The 18,190-nt window shown below is 44.3% G+C and overlaps 1 protein-coding gene across 1 annotated transcript in view; it reads right to left on the reverse strand.

The window, feature by feature from the left end:
- Positions 1-18,190, reverse strand: part of LOC311516775 (collagen alpha-4(VI) chain-like) — a gene marked incomplete at its 5' end in the record, with an annotated part of 111,336 nt that overhangs the window by 37,648 nt on the left and 55,498 nt on the right. The window contains 4 exon segments of the mRNA XM_084621113.1: positions 40-102; positions 1,708-1,770; positions 2,681-2,743; positions 2,926-2,988. Coding sequence (XP_084477239.1) covers positions 40-102; positions 1,708-1,770; positions 2,681-2,743; positions 2,926-2,988 — 252 coding nt within the window.

An 18,190-nucleotide genomic window follows, 5' to 3' on the forward strand; every position in this document is an offset into this window, starting at 1 on the left:
GTTAACACAGAGAACCCGAATAGGAAGAGCAAGACTTACAGGCATGCCCCTTGGGCCAGTGGGTCCAAGCAGACTCGTCTCACCAGGATCTCCAGGTTCACCCTATTACAATTTAAATACAAAAGAGATTACACTTTTTATATTTGGCTTACCAGGGAGTATTTTGGTTTTAGTACAAAGGCGTTAGTCACTGGGGTAAGAGTTGCGCTTGCATTTTCTGCAGATTAAAAGATGTAAATAGTAAAAGTTCAATAGCAGACCAGACTCAAAGCTTTTATGGGGGCTTCTTCTCATAGGAACTGGAAGGCACAGATCGAGTCAGACAACGCTGTGTGCACACATGCAGCCAAATCCCACAGGCCTTACTCTGGCAAAACTCCCATTGTTACCAGTGGCAGTACTGCCTGAATAAGGCCAGCGAAATATACCAATCACAATAGGAACCTGACTGGAACTCTACTGGCATGAAACACAAGTAATGTCAGAGTGAATTGAATTATTCAGCTTGTCAATGTGAAGTATGCTCTTAGCTATGTTCTTGGTTCTAGTTGGATTCCTTATGCTTTCCACTATCTCATGACGCAGTTTATTCCAGCAAGAACCACACCAACTAAATAACAAAGCCAGACTGAGGAGACTGAGTGTGGCACAGCACTTCTTAGATGGTGACTGATTCTAGTAGGAAGCAGCATTATCTGGTGGCTACAGGCTGGAGACAGGGAGTTAAAATTTCTAGGTTCTATTCCCAGCTTTGGTCTTCTCACTCCCACTCTCTTAACCGCAGTGTATCTCTGTAAAAAGTGAGTTTAACAATACCTACTTCAGAGAAGTTGGGAGGCTGAGCTAAGTAATATTGGTAAAGTACTTTGAAATGCTTGGATGAAACACCATGTATACAGGATACTGTTGCTTTTCTTTAATAGATTTAGACTGCATATCAAAGACATAACCACAGGTAATTCAATGAAAAGAAAGGAGGGGCTAAAAAGTCTTACAAAGAAACAAACCATAAATCAAAACCTCCTAATGTGATATCAGACTAAAAATGTGGATTTCAATCCTTTTCGTCTAACATCCTCTTGACCTAATCATCCCCACAGTACGCATGCTTGGTGGATTCCAATGTGATGGCCACTGTCTTGCTTGACACAAAAAGGATTGATCCAAGGACCTCCAGCTGTAAAACCATAAACTGCTACAACTTGAGCTAAAGAGCCAAGGATTTCTTGTTGGGGTTGTAATGGACACATATCCTCTGCAGATTGGGCAGAGGGGGAACTGTAACACACTCATCTATGGGTTACACCTGCACCCTAGCATGCAGGAGCTTTTTGTGAGTGACCCAGGCCAGGATCACTCTATGATGATTGATCTAGGATGGGAACCAAGGCATCTAGTAGTTAGAACAAGAAATGGGAAGTCAGGTTCCACATGTATCATCCTACTGTAGCTCTGCCACTGATTGGGCAACCTCGAATAAGTCACTTAGGTCCTGATCCTCAAAGATATTTAGGTACCTAACTCCCATTGAATCAGAGAGTTAAAGTGCCTAAATACACTGGACCTAAGCTTTGCTGCCCATATTTATCCATATGTAAACTATACTAATACTTACCTATATAAGAGGGGTTTTGTGTTTGTAAAGTGCAATGATATCATTGAATGAAAGGTGCTGCAGAAGTACAATGTACTTCTTAAAATGCTTACCTGTGGTCCTCTAGGCCCTGGATTCCCAGGAGAGCCTCCTGCACCTGGGGCTCCTGGATTAGCCTACAATCAGAAACACAAATTAAAGGATGCATTAGAAAAAAGATAATGGCTAATGTTCACCAGAGCTTGGAATGACTCTAGAAGTATTCATTACATTTGGCCTATCTACTGGCATTTCTCAAAGCTTTCAGGAACCACAGTAATAGTGATGTGCAAGACAGCCATGCAAATTCTTTTCTCTTTTCCATGTAAACTCTTTGAGATTTCCAATATTCCCAAGATATTATTTGTTAAAGCATCATAGAGACTATATATACACAAAGTAACTGGATCTGAAAGCAAGAGTCTCATCACACAATTGAAGTTTATGCCTAAATCTTGATATATTTGTCCAGATCCTGAGTGAGTTACACTGGTGTAACACCACAGTAATTCTGTTGAAGTCAATGGTGTTACACCAGTGTAAGCGAAAACAGAATTCCGCCCACAGCATCTATGCTGTCCCCTGTTCTTTCATCAGATCCCAGGCTTGAATCTCATGGGCAAGTCCCTGTAGCCACTCCCAAATGAAATCTCTTACTAACTAAAAGGGTTTAGTTACACTGGTATACGCCCAGAGCAAGCAATGGAGTTACTCCAGTATACACCAGTATAACTGAGAGCAGAATCTGGACCTAAGCGTTTTCACAGTAACCATGAAAGAGCTCAGTAACACAAAGTTTCTCTTCTCTCCTGATTTACAAACCAACATTTACTTTCAAGTCCATTATTTTGGCACCATATTATCAAGGTCTACAATGACTAGTGTAACTCTCTCATTTGGATGTTCATTACTAAGCTTTAGAATGAAAAAATCCTCCACTTACATAGATCTTATTTATAAAGATCCAAATATAATTTTGAAAAAACACACTGTCGAGAAGTAGACAAGCATAAGGTGCAAAATAAGGATATATTCTTTAAAACTAACCTGAGGGCCTGGTATGCCTCGTGGTCCAGGAGGGCCTCTGACCCCCTGTGGTCCTCTTAGACCCTGGTGGATAAAGGAGTTTTAAAAAAATTATAAAGTTGCTAACGTGCCAGGGCAGAATTTCACCCAAGATATTTGAAATCGGTATGAACAAAATATTCCAAAAGGAAAATAGAAAATTGAACCTAATGGCATGCTTTCTCCATACATGTCATGTAAAATAACTCAGACTTTCTTTCTGCTACCTGTGAGCCTCGTAGGCCAGGATCTCCTGGATAACCTGGTTCCCCACGATCTCCTTGCCCACCCTGCCAGAAAGTGAGAAAAAAAACACACTTTACTTCATGACACGTTTACATCTACAAATAAACTGATCAAGCAATATTACTGCCATTTACAGAAAGCTACAGTGATTTGCAAGCAGCAACCACCACTGAAGAAACATCAGCTGAAAAGAGAGTGGGCCAGGTAGCCTTTTTCTTGTTTTGGGGTCTGAGATGGATGGAGGAGAGGGAGTAGGAAAGGCTAGTTGTATTTGTTTCACATGGTGATGAATTCGTTTCAACAGGCCAATGTCAGCACTAATCTAGTGCAGCCCACTCAGTCAGTGCAAGAATTATCACTAGCCACAGCATAGAGGCAACAAGGGTGTGGAGAGTTTCTTGAGTCTTCTTCCCCCTCCACATGCACACCTCTATTGGACTGTTCAGAATCTAGCCCAGCACTGAGAGTTTTCCCAAAGGTGGGCACCGGTATATGCCTCCCAGTTTAATTCCAGTTGCTCAGAAAGCTGCATCCCAAATCTCTGTGGAAAAATTAAGTTGTTAGTTTTTAAGATCAGCAGTGGAGTGTCACTCACATAAAGCTGGCATCTGCACATGAGTCAGTTCAACTGATATCCATAAGAAAGATCTCTTCATATTGTCTCTGTTGGACTGAGTCAAGTATATGGGTTAGATCTAAGCAGTTCTGGAGAATACTGGAAGTGGTCTTTCATTGGGGAAATTATAAACATATGTCCAAGGATTCTGTGGAACTCAGGCAATTCCAAAAAAAACAAGTCTTGGGAAAAATTGGATTTAAAATACTATACTCCACAGTTCTGAAGAATTCTTCATACTATGACTGAACTGGGAAGGAAATCAAAGGAAAAAAAAACACGTGGATCTGAACAAACCTAGTGGTAGACAAAGTTAAGATACTGCAACATTGGGCATCTGATACAATGCCAGCTGTAGAAAAATGTGTCCCCCTCTATATTTTGCTGTATGCATGATTTTCTCATACAAGGCTGCCTTGTATGAGAAAAGGCACACTGGAGTTGGACCCAAAGCCCATTGAAATCAATGGGAGTCTTTCTACTGACTTCAATGGGCTTTGGATCAGGCCCAGAGATAACTCTCTCTTTTTCTTATGTGTTTCCCTTTTTTCTTTATTTCTCTTTTCTTCCTTAACACTATCTCTTTTCCTTTGCAACCTTACCTAAAACTAGTAGTGTTGTTCATGTGAACAATGCACACATCTTCTCCTAGGCTCTAGCAGACTTACTGTCTTTCTGCCCACTGGTTATCGCTGTCTCAGAATGGCTGCCTTTTGTACTTCTTGTAATCAAAAAGTCATGGTCACAAAGTATTTAAAGTCTGCCTTTTTTGTTTTCATGGAACACAGAAGCTGATTGGAGGTGAAACTCCAAAACGTTTTCCTTTTCAGAAAATAGTGAAAATGTGCCATGTTGCTGCTGGATGGCAAAGTACTTTATTTTTTTGTACCACTTTAACTCTAGTGCTGTCGGTTTAGCACCTCTTAGAAGCCATTAAAAATCATAAAACTGCATGGACATTAGTGAGTGCCGTTTTGGCCCTCTCTGTGCAATTAAAAGACATCAGAAGTTTTGTCAGCCTGGATCACAAAACACTAATATCTGTCTTCATTTGAACGGCATTGGTTTTTTGTTTGTTTGTCTGTTTTAAACACAAAATCCTCCAGGCTGCCTGATCTAGTAGGAGCAAAACTTTCCTATGCTGTTTATTTCGAGAGCCAAATCCTGTGGTCTAAAGAAGGGCTGCTGAAGACACTAGATGCAGTAGAGGCCAGGCGATTCTGCTTGCTGGGAACAGCATGTGGGTCCCCCTGCACTAGTGTGCTGTGGAGCTGTGTTCTCTGCATCCCAGCACACAGATGGTCAGAGGGCTGCTGCTACCCTACAATTGCAATAGCAAGCAAGGAGCATCTCCACTATTGCTGGAAGCTTTCAGTCCGGGCAGAGGCCTTAGCCCTGGATGCCCATTAATTCACGCAGAGGGCTATTCTATTTTGAAAAGCTGGGATGTAAGTAATTAAGAGGAATTGACACCATTGTAATTCGTGTGCAAAGTTCTCAGTTGTGGGCCCAGCTTTGCCCCCTGACTTTCTGAAGGGATGGCTGTGCATTAGGGACAACTGCCCTAAAAGGACTTGTCCGTTTCTGCACCCAATGATTTTATGAAGAAAGGTCAACATTTTCTCTGACAACCACATTAGAACTCCATTGCTTACTAGCACCACATACCACATAGTACAGCCAGACAAATGACAACACCCCTCATCCCCTGCTCCATTCTCTAAAGCTGTGATTTGTAATGGTCTTAAAACTGACCTGTTAATCTCACAGAACATCAATTATTACTTTTTGGCTGAAGCCCTAGAGCAAGATGCAGTCTTAAATCACTTAGATTTCCTGCAGTGACACCTCCCCCTCCACCCCCCCCCAAAAAGGGGCACCAGGAAAGAATGTAATTTTCTGTTTGTAACAGGACTACATCAATGCAAACTAGGTATCCTTTAGTTTGCACCAGTAGGGTTTACAAATTGGCATTTAAAGCGCAAGAGCTCTACAATTCACACCCCCAGGACAGCACACCACACAGCCACACCAAATAGAAAAGACCTAAGACAAGGTTTATTGACACCAAAGGCAGTGATTAAGAAAGAGACTAAAGGGGAATTCTATATAAAGGAAATTCAGAGGCAGCAATACTAATGTGTAATATTTCATTTTAAATACCCAGTCTTTCTGCAACATTTTAAATTAAGCATTTGTCACAGGAACAGTAGATCAATTCTGAAAATGTCTTATCCTTTCCAAGGAAGCCCCCAGATACCACTGTAATGTGTTCAATAGAAAGTCACAAGATACAGCAGGCTTTAAATCCAAAACTTCTTAAATAAGGCATAAGATTAAAGCTCTGTCTTTTTAAGGCTGTCTGAGGGAAAGGGTAGCTGAGTGACAGTTGATCATTCTTGTAACCTGCCTTAAGGTCCAATTTTGGTTCCCACACTACAGAAGGGATGTGGACAAATTGGAGACAGTCCAGTGCAGGACAATAAAAATGATTAGGGGGCTGGGGCACATGACTTAGAATCGTAGAATATCAGGGTTGGAAGGGACCTCAGAAGGTCATCTAGTCCAAACCCCTGCTCAAAGCAGGGCCAATCCCCAATTTTTGCCCCAGATCCTTAAACGCCCCCCTCAAGGATTGAACTCACAACCCTGAAGAGGCTGAGGGAACTGGGGCTATTTAGTCTGCAGAGAGGAAGAGTGACAGAGGATTTGATAGCAGCCTTCAATTACCTGAAGGGAGGTTCCAAAGAGGATGGAGCTAGGCTGTTCTCAGTGGTACCAGATGACAGAACAAGGAGCAATGGTCTCAAGTTGCAGTGTGGGAGGTCTAGGTTGGATATTAGGAAACACTATTTCGCGAGGGGGTAGTGAAGCACTGGAATGAGTTACCTAGGAAGGTGGTAGAATCTCCATCCTTAGAGGTTTTTAAGGCCTGGCTTTACAAAGACTTGGCTGGGATGATTTAGTTGGTGTTGGTTCTGCTTTGAGCAGGGGATTGGACTAGATGACTTCCTGAGTCTCTTCCAACCCTAATATTCTATGACTCTATGATTAGGCCTAATCCTTTAGAAAGTAGGGCCTGATTCAAAGCCCAATGAAGCCAGTGGAAAGACTCTCGCTGAGTTCAATGGATTTTGGATTAGACTCTTAGGATATGTCAACACTGCAATAAAAGACTCACAGTTGGCCTGGATGAGCTGACTTGGGCTCACAGGTGCTCAGGCTGATGGGCTATCAAATTGTAGTATGAACATTCAGGCCTGGGCTGGAGCACAGATCTCAGACCCGCCAAGGGGGAGGAGTCCCAGAGCCAGGGTTCCAACCCCAGCCAAAACATCTACACTGCAATTTTATGGCCCCACAGCCCCAGCCTGAGACAGCTGACCTGGGCTAGCCATGTCTGTCCTATGGGTCTTTTATCACAGTGAAGATGTTTCCTAAGACTTGTGCTACAGTCTGAGGTCTGACTGCAGTACAAGTAGACATTCTGGCCTAGCTTGAATAACAATAGCAGTGAAGCCGCAGCAGCATGGGCTAGCCACTCAAGTACATCCCAGGATCCTGAGTGGGTTTGTACAGCTTGTACTGCTGCCCACGTTATTCAGATCAAAGCTAGCTCAGGTATGTCTGCCCATGCGACAGTCACACCTCCGACTGCAGTGTAGACGTAGCCTTAGTGGGTAGGCAAACAAGATGGACGGAAATAGAAAATGCAAGTGAATGAACTCAGATAAGGGGTGGTGGCAGGAGCAGTAGCAAAGACCAGTGACAAAATGAAAGGTACAACCGATTAAGTGAGCAGCCTCAGGATGCATTGTAGGTAGGTAAGTGACCATATCAGTAGGTACAGTGGAAAGATCATGAAAGACAGAGACAGAGGAGCCTTAAACACAACAAGGGAAAAGGGCTTAGAAGCCAGAAAAGATAGGAGACCCCAGAATCAAGGAGAAAAAAAGAGTAATGTAGAGCAAAAAATTGACCCTGAAAATGAAAAGAAGGGAATACTGTGGCACAGAGACCCCCTTTTCTTAGCAAACAACTCTCACCTCAGACCTGACAAACTCACTACACCAAGCACATCTTGCAGAATATTTATCCATAAAGCAAAACATGTTAGGTAACTACAGAAGGCTTGAAACTTGTCAAGATTTATAATCATTGCAAGATATGTGTGTGGGTAATATTTAAGGAATACTGTATTTATATTGAAAATATGCTTTAGAGACTTGGAGTAAAAGTTAGTCACCAGGGGATAGTATAGCTGAGTGATGGCCCCATTGGAGCTGTCATCCCGTCCTGTTTAGCTGGTGATGCAATGCAAAGCTCTATTGTTTAGCCTTTCACAATACTAAGACGTGCAAAATCATCAGAGGCAAAGCATCAAAACCTCTTAACGGTAAAAAAAAAAACCATTATAACAAGACAGGCCTTTGCCCTGTCCGTGAATAGAAACAAAAGGCTTTTTTCAGTGTAACATGAGAGGGAGAAGCAGTCTGTATCCATTCACTGAGGAAAACCCCGTGTGGAGCTGGGATGTTTTTGTGAATGTTGGAGCCTGCTTCTTGTGGAACCAGCCAGCTCTGCAACAGATTGAACTCTGGGAGGCGGGGGCAGGGGAAAGCCTACTCTGTTAGATAGGAAAGGTAACAATTAATAAAGGTAGAGTCAGGTTATGATTTTGTTTTGTATTGTAGCCATTTCCATCACTGTCAAGGTTCCTCCCCCACTCTGAACTCTAGGGTACAGATGTGGGGACCTGCATGAAAAACCTCCTAAGCTTATCTTTACCAGCTTAGGTCAAAACTTCCCCAAGGTACAAAATATTACCCCCGTTATCCTTGGAATGGCCGCTACCACCACCAAACTAATACTGGTTACTGGGGAAGAGCTGTTTGGACGCGTCCTTCCCCCCAAAATACTTCCCAAAACCTTGCACCCCACTTCCTGGACAAGGTTTGGTAAAAAGCCTCACCAATTTGCCTAGGTGACTACAGACCCAGACCCTTGGATCTTAAGAACAATGAACAATCCTCCCAACACTTGCACTCCCCCTTTCCTGGGAAATGTTGGATAAAAAGCCTCACCAATTTGCATAGGTGACCACAGACCCAAACCCTTGGATCTGAGAACAATGAAAAAGCATTCAGTGTTTTACAAGAAGACTTTTAATAAAAAATAGAAGTAAATAGAAATAAAGAAATCCCCCCTGTAAAATCAGGATGGTATATATCTTACAGGGTAATTAGATTCAAAAACATAGAGAACCCCTCTAGGCAAAACCTTAAGTTACAAAAAAGATACACAGACAGAAATAGTTATTCTATTCAGCACAATTCTTTTCTCAGCCATTTAAAGAAATCATAATCTAACACATACCTAGCTAGATTACTTACTAAAAGTTCTAAGACTCCATTCCTGTTCTGTCCCCGGCCAAGACGACTACAGACAGACACAGACCCTTTTTTTCTCTCCCTCCTCCCAGCTTTTGAAAGTATCTTGTCTCCTCATTGGTCATTTTGGTCAGGTGCCAGCGAGGTTACCTTTAGCTTCTTAACCCTTTACAGGTGAGAGGAGCTTTCCCCTGGCCAGGAGGGATTTCAAAGGGGTTTACCCTTCCCTTTATATTTATGACACGCCCCCCAAATCTCAGCTAGGGTGAAACACTGGCTGGGATTTCTTCCTGGAGCTCTAGGAAAACAGAGTTAATAAGACACATGCATCTCTAAATATACTACCAAGTACATAAAGACTAACAATATTTTCCACATCTCAAGGACGATTTTAACCAGTTGATTCTGGGAAACTTTCACGGGAGAGTGCATCAGCCACTTTGTTAGAAGCTCCTGAGATGTGTTGGATGTCGAAATCAAAATCTTGGAGAGCTAAACTCCACCGAAGAAGTTTTTTGTTAGTTTCTTTGACGGTGTGAAGCCACTTTAGTGCAGCATGGTCGGTTTGCAGGTGGAAACGCCGTCCCCAAACATATGGGCGTAGCTTTTCCAGAGCGTAGACAATGGCATAACATTCTTTTTCAGTGACTGACCAGTTGCTTTCCCTCTCAGACAGTTTTTTGCTGAGAAACACTACAGGGTGGAATTCTTGATCAGGTCCTTTCTGCATTAAAACTGCTCCCACACCACGCTCGGATGCATCTGTGGTTACTAGGAACGGTTTGTCAAAGTCTGGGGCCCTTAGTACAGGGTCAGACATGAGTGTCGCTTTAAGCTTGTTAAAGGCCTTCTGACACTTTCCGGTCCACTGAACAGCATTTGGCTGTTTCTTTTTGGTTAGGTCTGTCAGTGGGGCAGCGATTTGGCTGTAGTGCGGTACAAATCGTCTGTAATAACCGGCCAAGCCTAAGAAGGATTGAACCTGTTTCTTTGACTTTGGGACAGGCCACTTTTGGATAGCATCCACTTTGGCCTGTAGGGGGCTGATAGTTCCTTGACCCACCTGGTGTCCAAGGTAAGTCACTCTGTTTAGGCCTATTTGACACTTCTTAGCCTTAACAGTTAGTCCTGCCTCCCTTATGCGCTCAAGGACTTTTTGTAGATGTTCCAGGTGGTCTGCCCAGGAATCCGAAAATATGGCCACATCGTCAAGGTAGGCGACTGCATATTCTCCTAATCCCGCTAGGAGACCATCTACAAGTCTTTGGAAAGTGGCGGGTGCATTTCGCAGCCCGAAAGGGAGTACATTAAATTCATACAGCCCGAGATGTGTGATGAAGGCTGACCTTTCCTTGGCAGATTCATCTAGCGGTACCTGCCAGTACCCCTTGGTTAAGTCCAAGGTAGAGATGAACTGGGCCCTTCCCAGTTTCTCTAATAGTTCATCTGTGCGTGGCATGGGATAGTTGTCTGGGCGAGTTACAGCATTTAGCTTACGGTAGTCCACGCAAAAACGTATTTCCCCATCTGGTTTGGGAACTAGAACCACTGGAGATGCCCATGCACTTTCAGAGGGGCGGATTACACCCATCTGTAACATATCCTGGATCTCCCGTTCTATAGCAGTTTTAGCTTGAGGAGACACCCGGTAAGGTTGGACCCTAATTGGGTGAGCATTACCTGTGTCAATGGAGTGGTATGCCCGTTCAGTCAGTCCTGGGGTGGCTGAGAACGTTGGCGCGTAGCTAGTGCACAGCTCCTGGATCTGCTGTCGCTGCATACGCCCAAGGGTCATGGAGAGGTTCACCTCTTCCACACCACCAGCACATTTCCCTTCGTAGTAGACACCTTCAGGCCACTCAGCGTCGTCTCCTCCCTGGGCTGTAAACTGACAAATCTTTAATCCTCTGGAATAAAAGGGCTTTAGAGAATTAATATGATACACCTTAGGCTTTCGGTTGGAGGTGGGGAATGCTATGAGATAATTAACAGCTCCCAGGCGCTCCTGGACCACGAATGGCCCTTCCCACGATGCTTCCATTTTATGGGCCTGGAGCGCCTTTAAGACCATGACCTGGTCTCCTACTTTGAAGGAACGCTCTCTGGCATGTTTATCATACCAGGCTTTTTGCTCTTTTTGAGCATCCTGTAAGTTTTCTCTAGCAAGGGCTAAAGAGGTTCGGAGGGTGTTTTGTAGGTTGGTTACAAAGTCCAGAATGTTAGTTCCTGGAGAAGGTGTAAATCCCTCCCATTGCTGCTTCACCAACTGCAATGGCCCCTTAACCTCACGGCCATATACAAGTTCAAATGGGGAAAACCCTAAACTGGGATGTGGTACAGCTCTGTAGGCAAAGAGCAACTGCTGCAATACTAGGTCCCAATCATTGGAGTGCTCATTTACGAATTTACGTATCATGGCCCCCAAAGTTCCATTAAACTTCTCCACCATGCCATTTGTTTGATGATGGTAAGGAGTGGCAACCAAGTGATTTACCCCATGAGCTTCCCAAAGGTTTTTCATAGTTCCTGCCAGGAAATTAGTCCCTGCATCTGTGAGGATGTCGGAGGGCCAACCTACCCTGGCAAAAATGTCTGCTAGTGCCTGGCACACACTTTTAGCCCTGGTGTTGCTTAGAGCTACTGCTTCCGGCCATCGGGTGGCAAAATCCATGAAAGTCAGTATGTACTGCTTTCCTCTGGGTGTCTTTTTCGGAAAAGGACCCAGAATATCCACAGCTACTCGCTGAAATGGAACTTCAATGATGGGGAGTGGCTGGAGAGGAGCTTTGACCTGGTCTTGGGGTTTTCCCACTCTTTGGCACACCTCACAAGACTGGACATAGGTAGAAACATCCTTGCCCATTCCCTCCCAGTGGAATGACCCCCCGAAACGGTCTTTGGTCCTGTTCACCCCAGCATGGCCACTAGGGTGATCATGGGCTAAGCTCAAGAGCTTGGCCCGGTATTTAGTTGGAACTACCAACTGTCTCTGAGGATGCCAGTCTTCCTGGTGTCCCCCAGAAAGAGTTTCCTTGTATAAAAGTCCTCTTTCTACAACAAACCTGGATCGATTAGAAGAGCTGAGAGGCGGTGGGTTGCTCCGTGCCGCCGTCCAAGCTCTCTGGAGGCTTTCATCTGCTTCCTGTTCGGTCTGGAACTGTTCCCTTGATGCTGGAGACATCAGTTCCTCATGGGATTGTGGACCTAGGCTTGGTCCCTCTGGAAGCGATATAGGGGATGGAGCTGTTTCTGTTGACTGTGAACCGCTCTCCGCTGGTGCACTATGTTGGGATTCAGGCTCCGGCTGAGCCTCTTGTGTCGGGTTATCGGCTGCTGCCAGTTCAGGTTCGGTGGGGCCCTCTGGTGTTGAGGTTGCAAGTAGTGGATTCAGTGCTGACACGGGGTCTGGTGTTGGTTGTTTGGCTGGTTCCGGTTCTGGGACTGGTTCCGTCTGGGTCTCTGGGACTGGATCCACTACTGCTGTTGCAGACATTGGCCTGGGGTCCAGGTCCATCACCTCTGACTGGGTCCTGATAGAAGTTTCCGGAACAGAGCTAGGCCTCACGGCTTGTTTAGCCTGGTTGCGGGTGACCATTCCCACCCTCTTGGCCTGCTTCACATGATTGGCCAAGTCTTCCCCCAACAGCATGGGGATGGGATAATCATCATAGACTGCAAAAGTCCACATTCCTGACCAGCCCTTGTACTGGACAGGCAACTTGGCTGTAGGCAAATTGAAAGAGTTGGACTTGAAGGGTTGAATCGTCACTTGGATCTCTGGGTTGATTAAATTGGGGTCCACTAAGGAAGCATGGATAGCTGACACTTGTGCTCCGGTGTCCCTCCACACGGTGACCTTCTTCCCACCCACACTCACAGTTTCCCTCCGCTCCAAGGGTATCTGGGAGGTATCTGGGCCTGTGGACCTCTGGTGTGATTCCGGTGCAATGAACTGTAATCTGTTGGGGTTCTTGGGGCAGTTGGCCTTTACATGCCCCAGCTCGTTACACTTAAAACATCGTCCAGCTGACGGGTCACTGGGGCGAGGAGGGTTGCTGGAGAGCGGGGTGGTGGGACGATAAGGGGTCTGGAGGGTTCTTTGGGAGGTAGGTGGGGCTTTGGGCGGCCCCCGGTAATAGGGTGTGGTCTGGGGTGGTCCCTTCTGGTCTCCGATCCAACTGCGACCAGTTTTCTTCTTCTCTGCCACCTCCACCCATCTGGCTCCAATCTCTCCTGCCTCAATTACAGTTTTGGGTTTCCCATCTAGGATGTATCTTTCTATTTCCTCAGGAACACCCTCTAAGAATTGTTCCATTTGCATTAGGAAGGGCAAATTTACTGGAGATTCAACACTTGCTCCTGATATCCAGGCATCCCAATGTTTTACAATGTGGTAGGCATGTCGGGTAAATGACATGTCTGGTTTCCACCTTAGGGCTCTGAACCTCCGACGAGACTGCTCGGGTGTTATCCCCATTCTGACTCTCGCCTTGGATTTAAACAGTTCATACTTGTTCATGTGTTCTTTAGGCATTTCAGCTGCCACCTCAGCTAAGGGTCCACTGAGCTGCGGCCTCAGCTCTACCATGTATTGGTCAGTAGAGATGTTGTACCCAAGGCAGGCCCTTTCGAAGTTTTCTAAGAAGGCCTCAGTATCATCACCTGCCTTGTAGGTGGGGAACTTTCTGGGATGGGAAGTGGTACCTGGAGAAGGATTGCTAGGGTTTGTTGGTATATTCTGCTGGGCCTTTATCCTCTCCATCTCCTCCACATGCTTCCTCTCTTTTTCCTTCTCCTCCTCCTTCAGCCGCATGAGTTCTATCTGTCTTTCATGTTCCCTTTGTTTTTCCTCAGCCTGAAATTTGGCTAATTCCAGCTGTAGTCGAGCTGAGGATTTGGCCATTCTAACCTCTCTGTTTTTAACTAACTTTACACCCGAGGTTTAGAAATAAACAAACAAAACTTGGCTGTAAAATTTTGCTGTGCTGGAATAGAATACCTATTCTCTGATAGTGATTGTCAGCCTACAGAAAAAGACAATTCCCTTGTCTCTGCTCTGGGCCCAAATTAAAGCAAAAAACCTCCAACTACTTGGAAACCTGCTTACCCAGCCCAAAGAAGAAAAAAAATTTCTTTTCAAACCTGTGCTCCTTGTAAAACAAAAAAAAAATCAAAATCCTAAAAAAAACCCTGCCACTTTTGTCTCCAGGCAAATGGGTAGAGCACACACCCCCTATTTACTTTTAGGAAGAAAAGAAAAAAAAAAAAACCTCTGGGTTGGAAGACTGTGAATTTCCCTGCAGGAGTTAAGTACCCTGCCTCCAGGCAAAGAAAACCTGCAATTCACAAAATAATCCCCTTTTGTCTCTGCTTGGCCACAAAGCAGAGAGAAACCAAGCTGCTTTCAGTTTCAAAGCTGCCTTCTGGACTTCCTAAAAATTCCTTTTTAAAATCTGTATTTCTAGTTCAAAAAATCTCAACTGGATCTCAAAATGATTTCAGGTTAATCCCACCACTGTGCCACCATGTCACGGTTCCTCCCCCACTCTGAACTCTAGGGTACAGATGTGGGGACCCGCATGAAAAACCTCCTAAGCTTATCTTTACCAGCTTAGGTCAAAACTTCCCCAAGGTACAAAATATTACCCCCGTTATCCTTGGAATGGCCGCTACCACCACCAAACTAATACTGGTTACTGGGGAAGAGCTGTTTGGACGCGTCCTTCCCCCCAAAATACTTCCCAAAACCTTGCACCCCACTTCCTGGACAAGGTTTGGTAAAAAGCCTCACCAATTTGCCTAGGTGACTACAGACCCAGACCCTTGGATCTTAAGAACAATGAACAATCCTCCCAACACTTGCACTCCCCCTTTCCTGGGAAATGTTGGATAAAAAGCCTCACCAATTTGCATAGGTGACCACAGACCCAAACCCTTGGATCTGAGAACAATGAAAAAGCATTCAGTGTTTTACAAGAAGACTTTTAATAAAAAATAGAAGTAAATAGAAATAAAGAAATCCCCCCTGTAAAATCAGGATGGTATATATCTTACAGGGTAATTAGATTCAAAAACATAGAGAACCCCTCTAGGCAAAACCTTAAGTTACAAAAAAGATACACAGACAGAAATAGTTATTCTATTCAGCACAATTCTTTTCTCAGCCATTTAAAGAAATCATAATCTAACACATACCTAGCTAGATTACTTACTAAAAGTTCTAAGACTCCATTCCTGTTCTGTCCCCGGCCAAGACGACTACAGACAGACACAGACCCTTTTTTTCTCTCCCTCCTCCCAGCTTTTGAAAGTATCTTGTCTCCTCATTGGTCATTTTGGTCAGGTGCCAGCGAGGTTACCTTTAGCTTCTTAACCCTTTACAGGTGAGAGGAGCTTTCCCCTGGCCAGGAGGGATTTCAAAGGGGTTTACCCTTCCCTTTATATTTATGACAATCACTGTCTCTCATTTCTAGTTAAGTCTTTACCCTTCTTAAATAGACCTATTTTTGTTTCATTATAAGTGCTCATAAGTGCTGTGTAGTTTACAGGAGTAGTAATTTAAGGTAACACTGGTACACTAGGGACACTGTGCCTCTGGGATCAGAAGATCTGGGATTTCTGAGAGTAGCCAGTGTCAGGGGCTGGATATCCAGGGGAATGATTCAAAAGGACTTAGGGACTGGGGTGCACCTACTTTTAACCTACAAAGTGAAGACAGAGCTGGCATAGCCCAGAGGAAAGCTCTGGAGTGGCTGAAGGACTGGTGCTATTACAGAGCTGACATCCAGCCAGGCACAAGAAAGACTCCCCTCATGGCGGAGGCAGGAGCTATCAAGGTGTCTCACAGTTCTGGGTGCCCCAAGAACGGTCATAAACACATAGGATCAGATTCAACTCTGGTAGTGAAAAAGGGCTGGACAGTGGCTGGATCCGGAATTGGGTCCCTGGCATACAGCAGCTCCCAAACGGTGCAGAGCTACCATAATCATCTCCTGTGCCACTCCCTCCAACCTACCCTGCCAGGGGTACATGCTGAGGGTGAGGGATGCTGGACTCTGGCTACCCTCAGCTGACATTCAGTCTCTTGGATACCATTGCCACACAGCATCAAAAGCCAAAATGCTTGTAACGGATTCCAGCCTCGGGGGTTCCTGGCCAGGAAGCCAATGAGACAGAGGTTTCATATTTAGATATAAACTCACACGGCAAGTTGTGAAGTAGGAATGTGATAAAAGGCACTATCTGAGGGGTCACCTGGAAACCAGACTGCAGCTGTCATGTTCCCCTGGATACTGAATTTGAATCAGACTGCCCCTGATGTCACAAACTCGCGATGCCTCACAACAGCTCATAGCAAGCCAAAGATCAGTGCATGAGATCCACCTCCACCAACAAAGAGACCCCATAAGCTACTGGGAAGTGCAGAAGGACAAAAACTCAGTAGGACTGTATATCTATTCAAAGACTGGTTGGCTGAAGACAGTGTTATGCCATTGAAGGGACTCTTCTGTAGCCTACATTTTCTTTGCATAAATTAATGTTTTATTCAATTTTGGATGCTATTGTTATTTATTAAGTTCCTCTTTGTGCTTGGCACTCAATTTAAATTTATTCACAGCATTATTTTGCTTATGTTTGAGAAACCCGGCAGCCCTTAGACCTTTCTCATGCTCCCTAATGGAAATGCTGCCAGAATAAGAAGCAAGTAAGCATTTCAGTGCCTATCCTGTGCATATGGGGGGAAACGTGACAAACTCGTGTAAAACTCAGCAGCTATTTCCAGGGGAACGGCAATGGATTTCTGAGGGGCTAACTCCACACACACATACACCCAACCTGAAGAAAAGCTACACTGCTGTGGAACAGCTGTACCACAATTGCTACTTGAGCCCAGTGACTGGAAGTGTGCTAACTGCACTACTACACCAAACCCACCCCCATGCAGTTCTTAATCACTGGAACCACATCTGCATGAATTGGAATGAAGGGGATTGCACAAGGTGTAAATCAGGAAAGAACCTGTCTCTTACCATTTTGTAAGAGATAGCAGCCATGTATAGCATCATGTATTCAATAAGGTGGTGGTGCTCTGCTCTCTCCTGCAGTGTAGAGCAGGGCCCTAAAGGCACAATCTTCGCCTAAAGATAGTGCCATAGAGCCAGAGGCAAAAGCGCAAAGCTTCTCTACATTTAATTTTTGTTAAGACAAACAAGCGAACAGCTCTGGGAAATTGCTTGGTGAGATCTAGAGAAAGATGCAGACTAGTAAAAGGAGAAATGAAAAATCAGAAAAATTAATATTATCCAAAACATATGAAGAATTACATTAAGACATGCCTATTGAGGCAGTATAGTTTACGAAGTGACTGGTCACACATCACTAACATCATTATTTGCACTGAAGGAGCACGTAGAGGTCAACCAAGAACAGGACCTTACTGTGCTAGGTGCTCTACAGAGTAATATGGTCTCTGCCCTTAAGAGCATAAAACCTAAGCAGACAAGACAGAAGACGGGTAGGGCAAAAGGATATAACATGCAAGCAGAATAAGCAAAGTCCTGGTTTATAAACATCATCACAGTCCCACTATATTTTCTTAAGGTGCCATGGGGAGGGTTTGTTTCCCTGCTTTTAAAATCATAGAACCTTCTTGAATTTCTTTAGTGTTATTTTACTTTTGCCAGCACATTTATTAGATCCATCTGCTTTCAGATTTTCTTTGGTAACTGCATGGTTGAAGTGACTCCTGAGATAAACAATTCTTTTTCAAGAACACTACCTAAAACTTAACCAGCAATAGAATGGAGACAGAAATGTCTTCATCAATTAAATCTCTCTACAGTGTTTCTCTTCTTTGTTGCATCGCAGGGGTTAAACTGCTAATGGTTTTATAAGGGAGATTCATTTTTTTCAGATTGTGCTTTAAGGTTCTTTCCTGGCACCTCCAATCAGTAGTAATTACTGTAGTACAATTGTGTTCAATCTATTCCTGTAACAGATCTGGGCCCAATAGTTTGGAAGTTAATTTTTCCCATAAATTCCACTAGTTCCTGGAATTCTCTGTCCGCTGTAATTCACAGAATTCTGTATTTTAATATCTTGGAGCTGATTTGCTAGTTCTACTTGCAATCAAAGCACAGCTTTTGATTTGGGGGGGGGCTATTTTTGTTTGTTTGTTTTTAAGGCAACTTCATTTAAAACTAACAACCAGTTTGGAGAACAAATTATTATAAACTTGCC

The sequence above is a fragment of the Lepidochelys olivacea genome, assembly GCF_965140295.1.
Source record: "Lepidochelys olivacea isolate rLepOli2 genome assembly, chromosome: 2".
NCBI lineage: Eukaryota > Metazoa > Chordata > Testudines > Cheloniidae > Lepidochelys > Lepidochelys olivacea.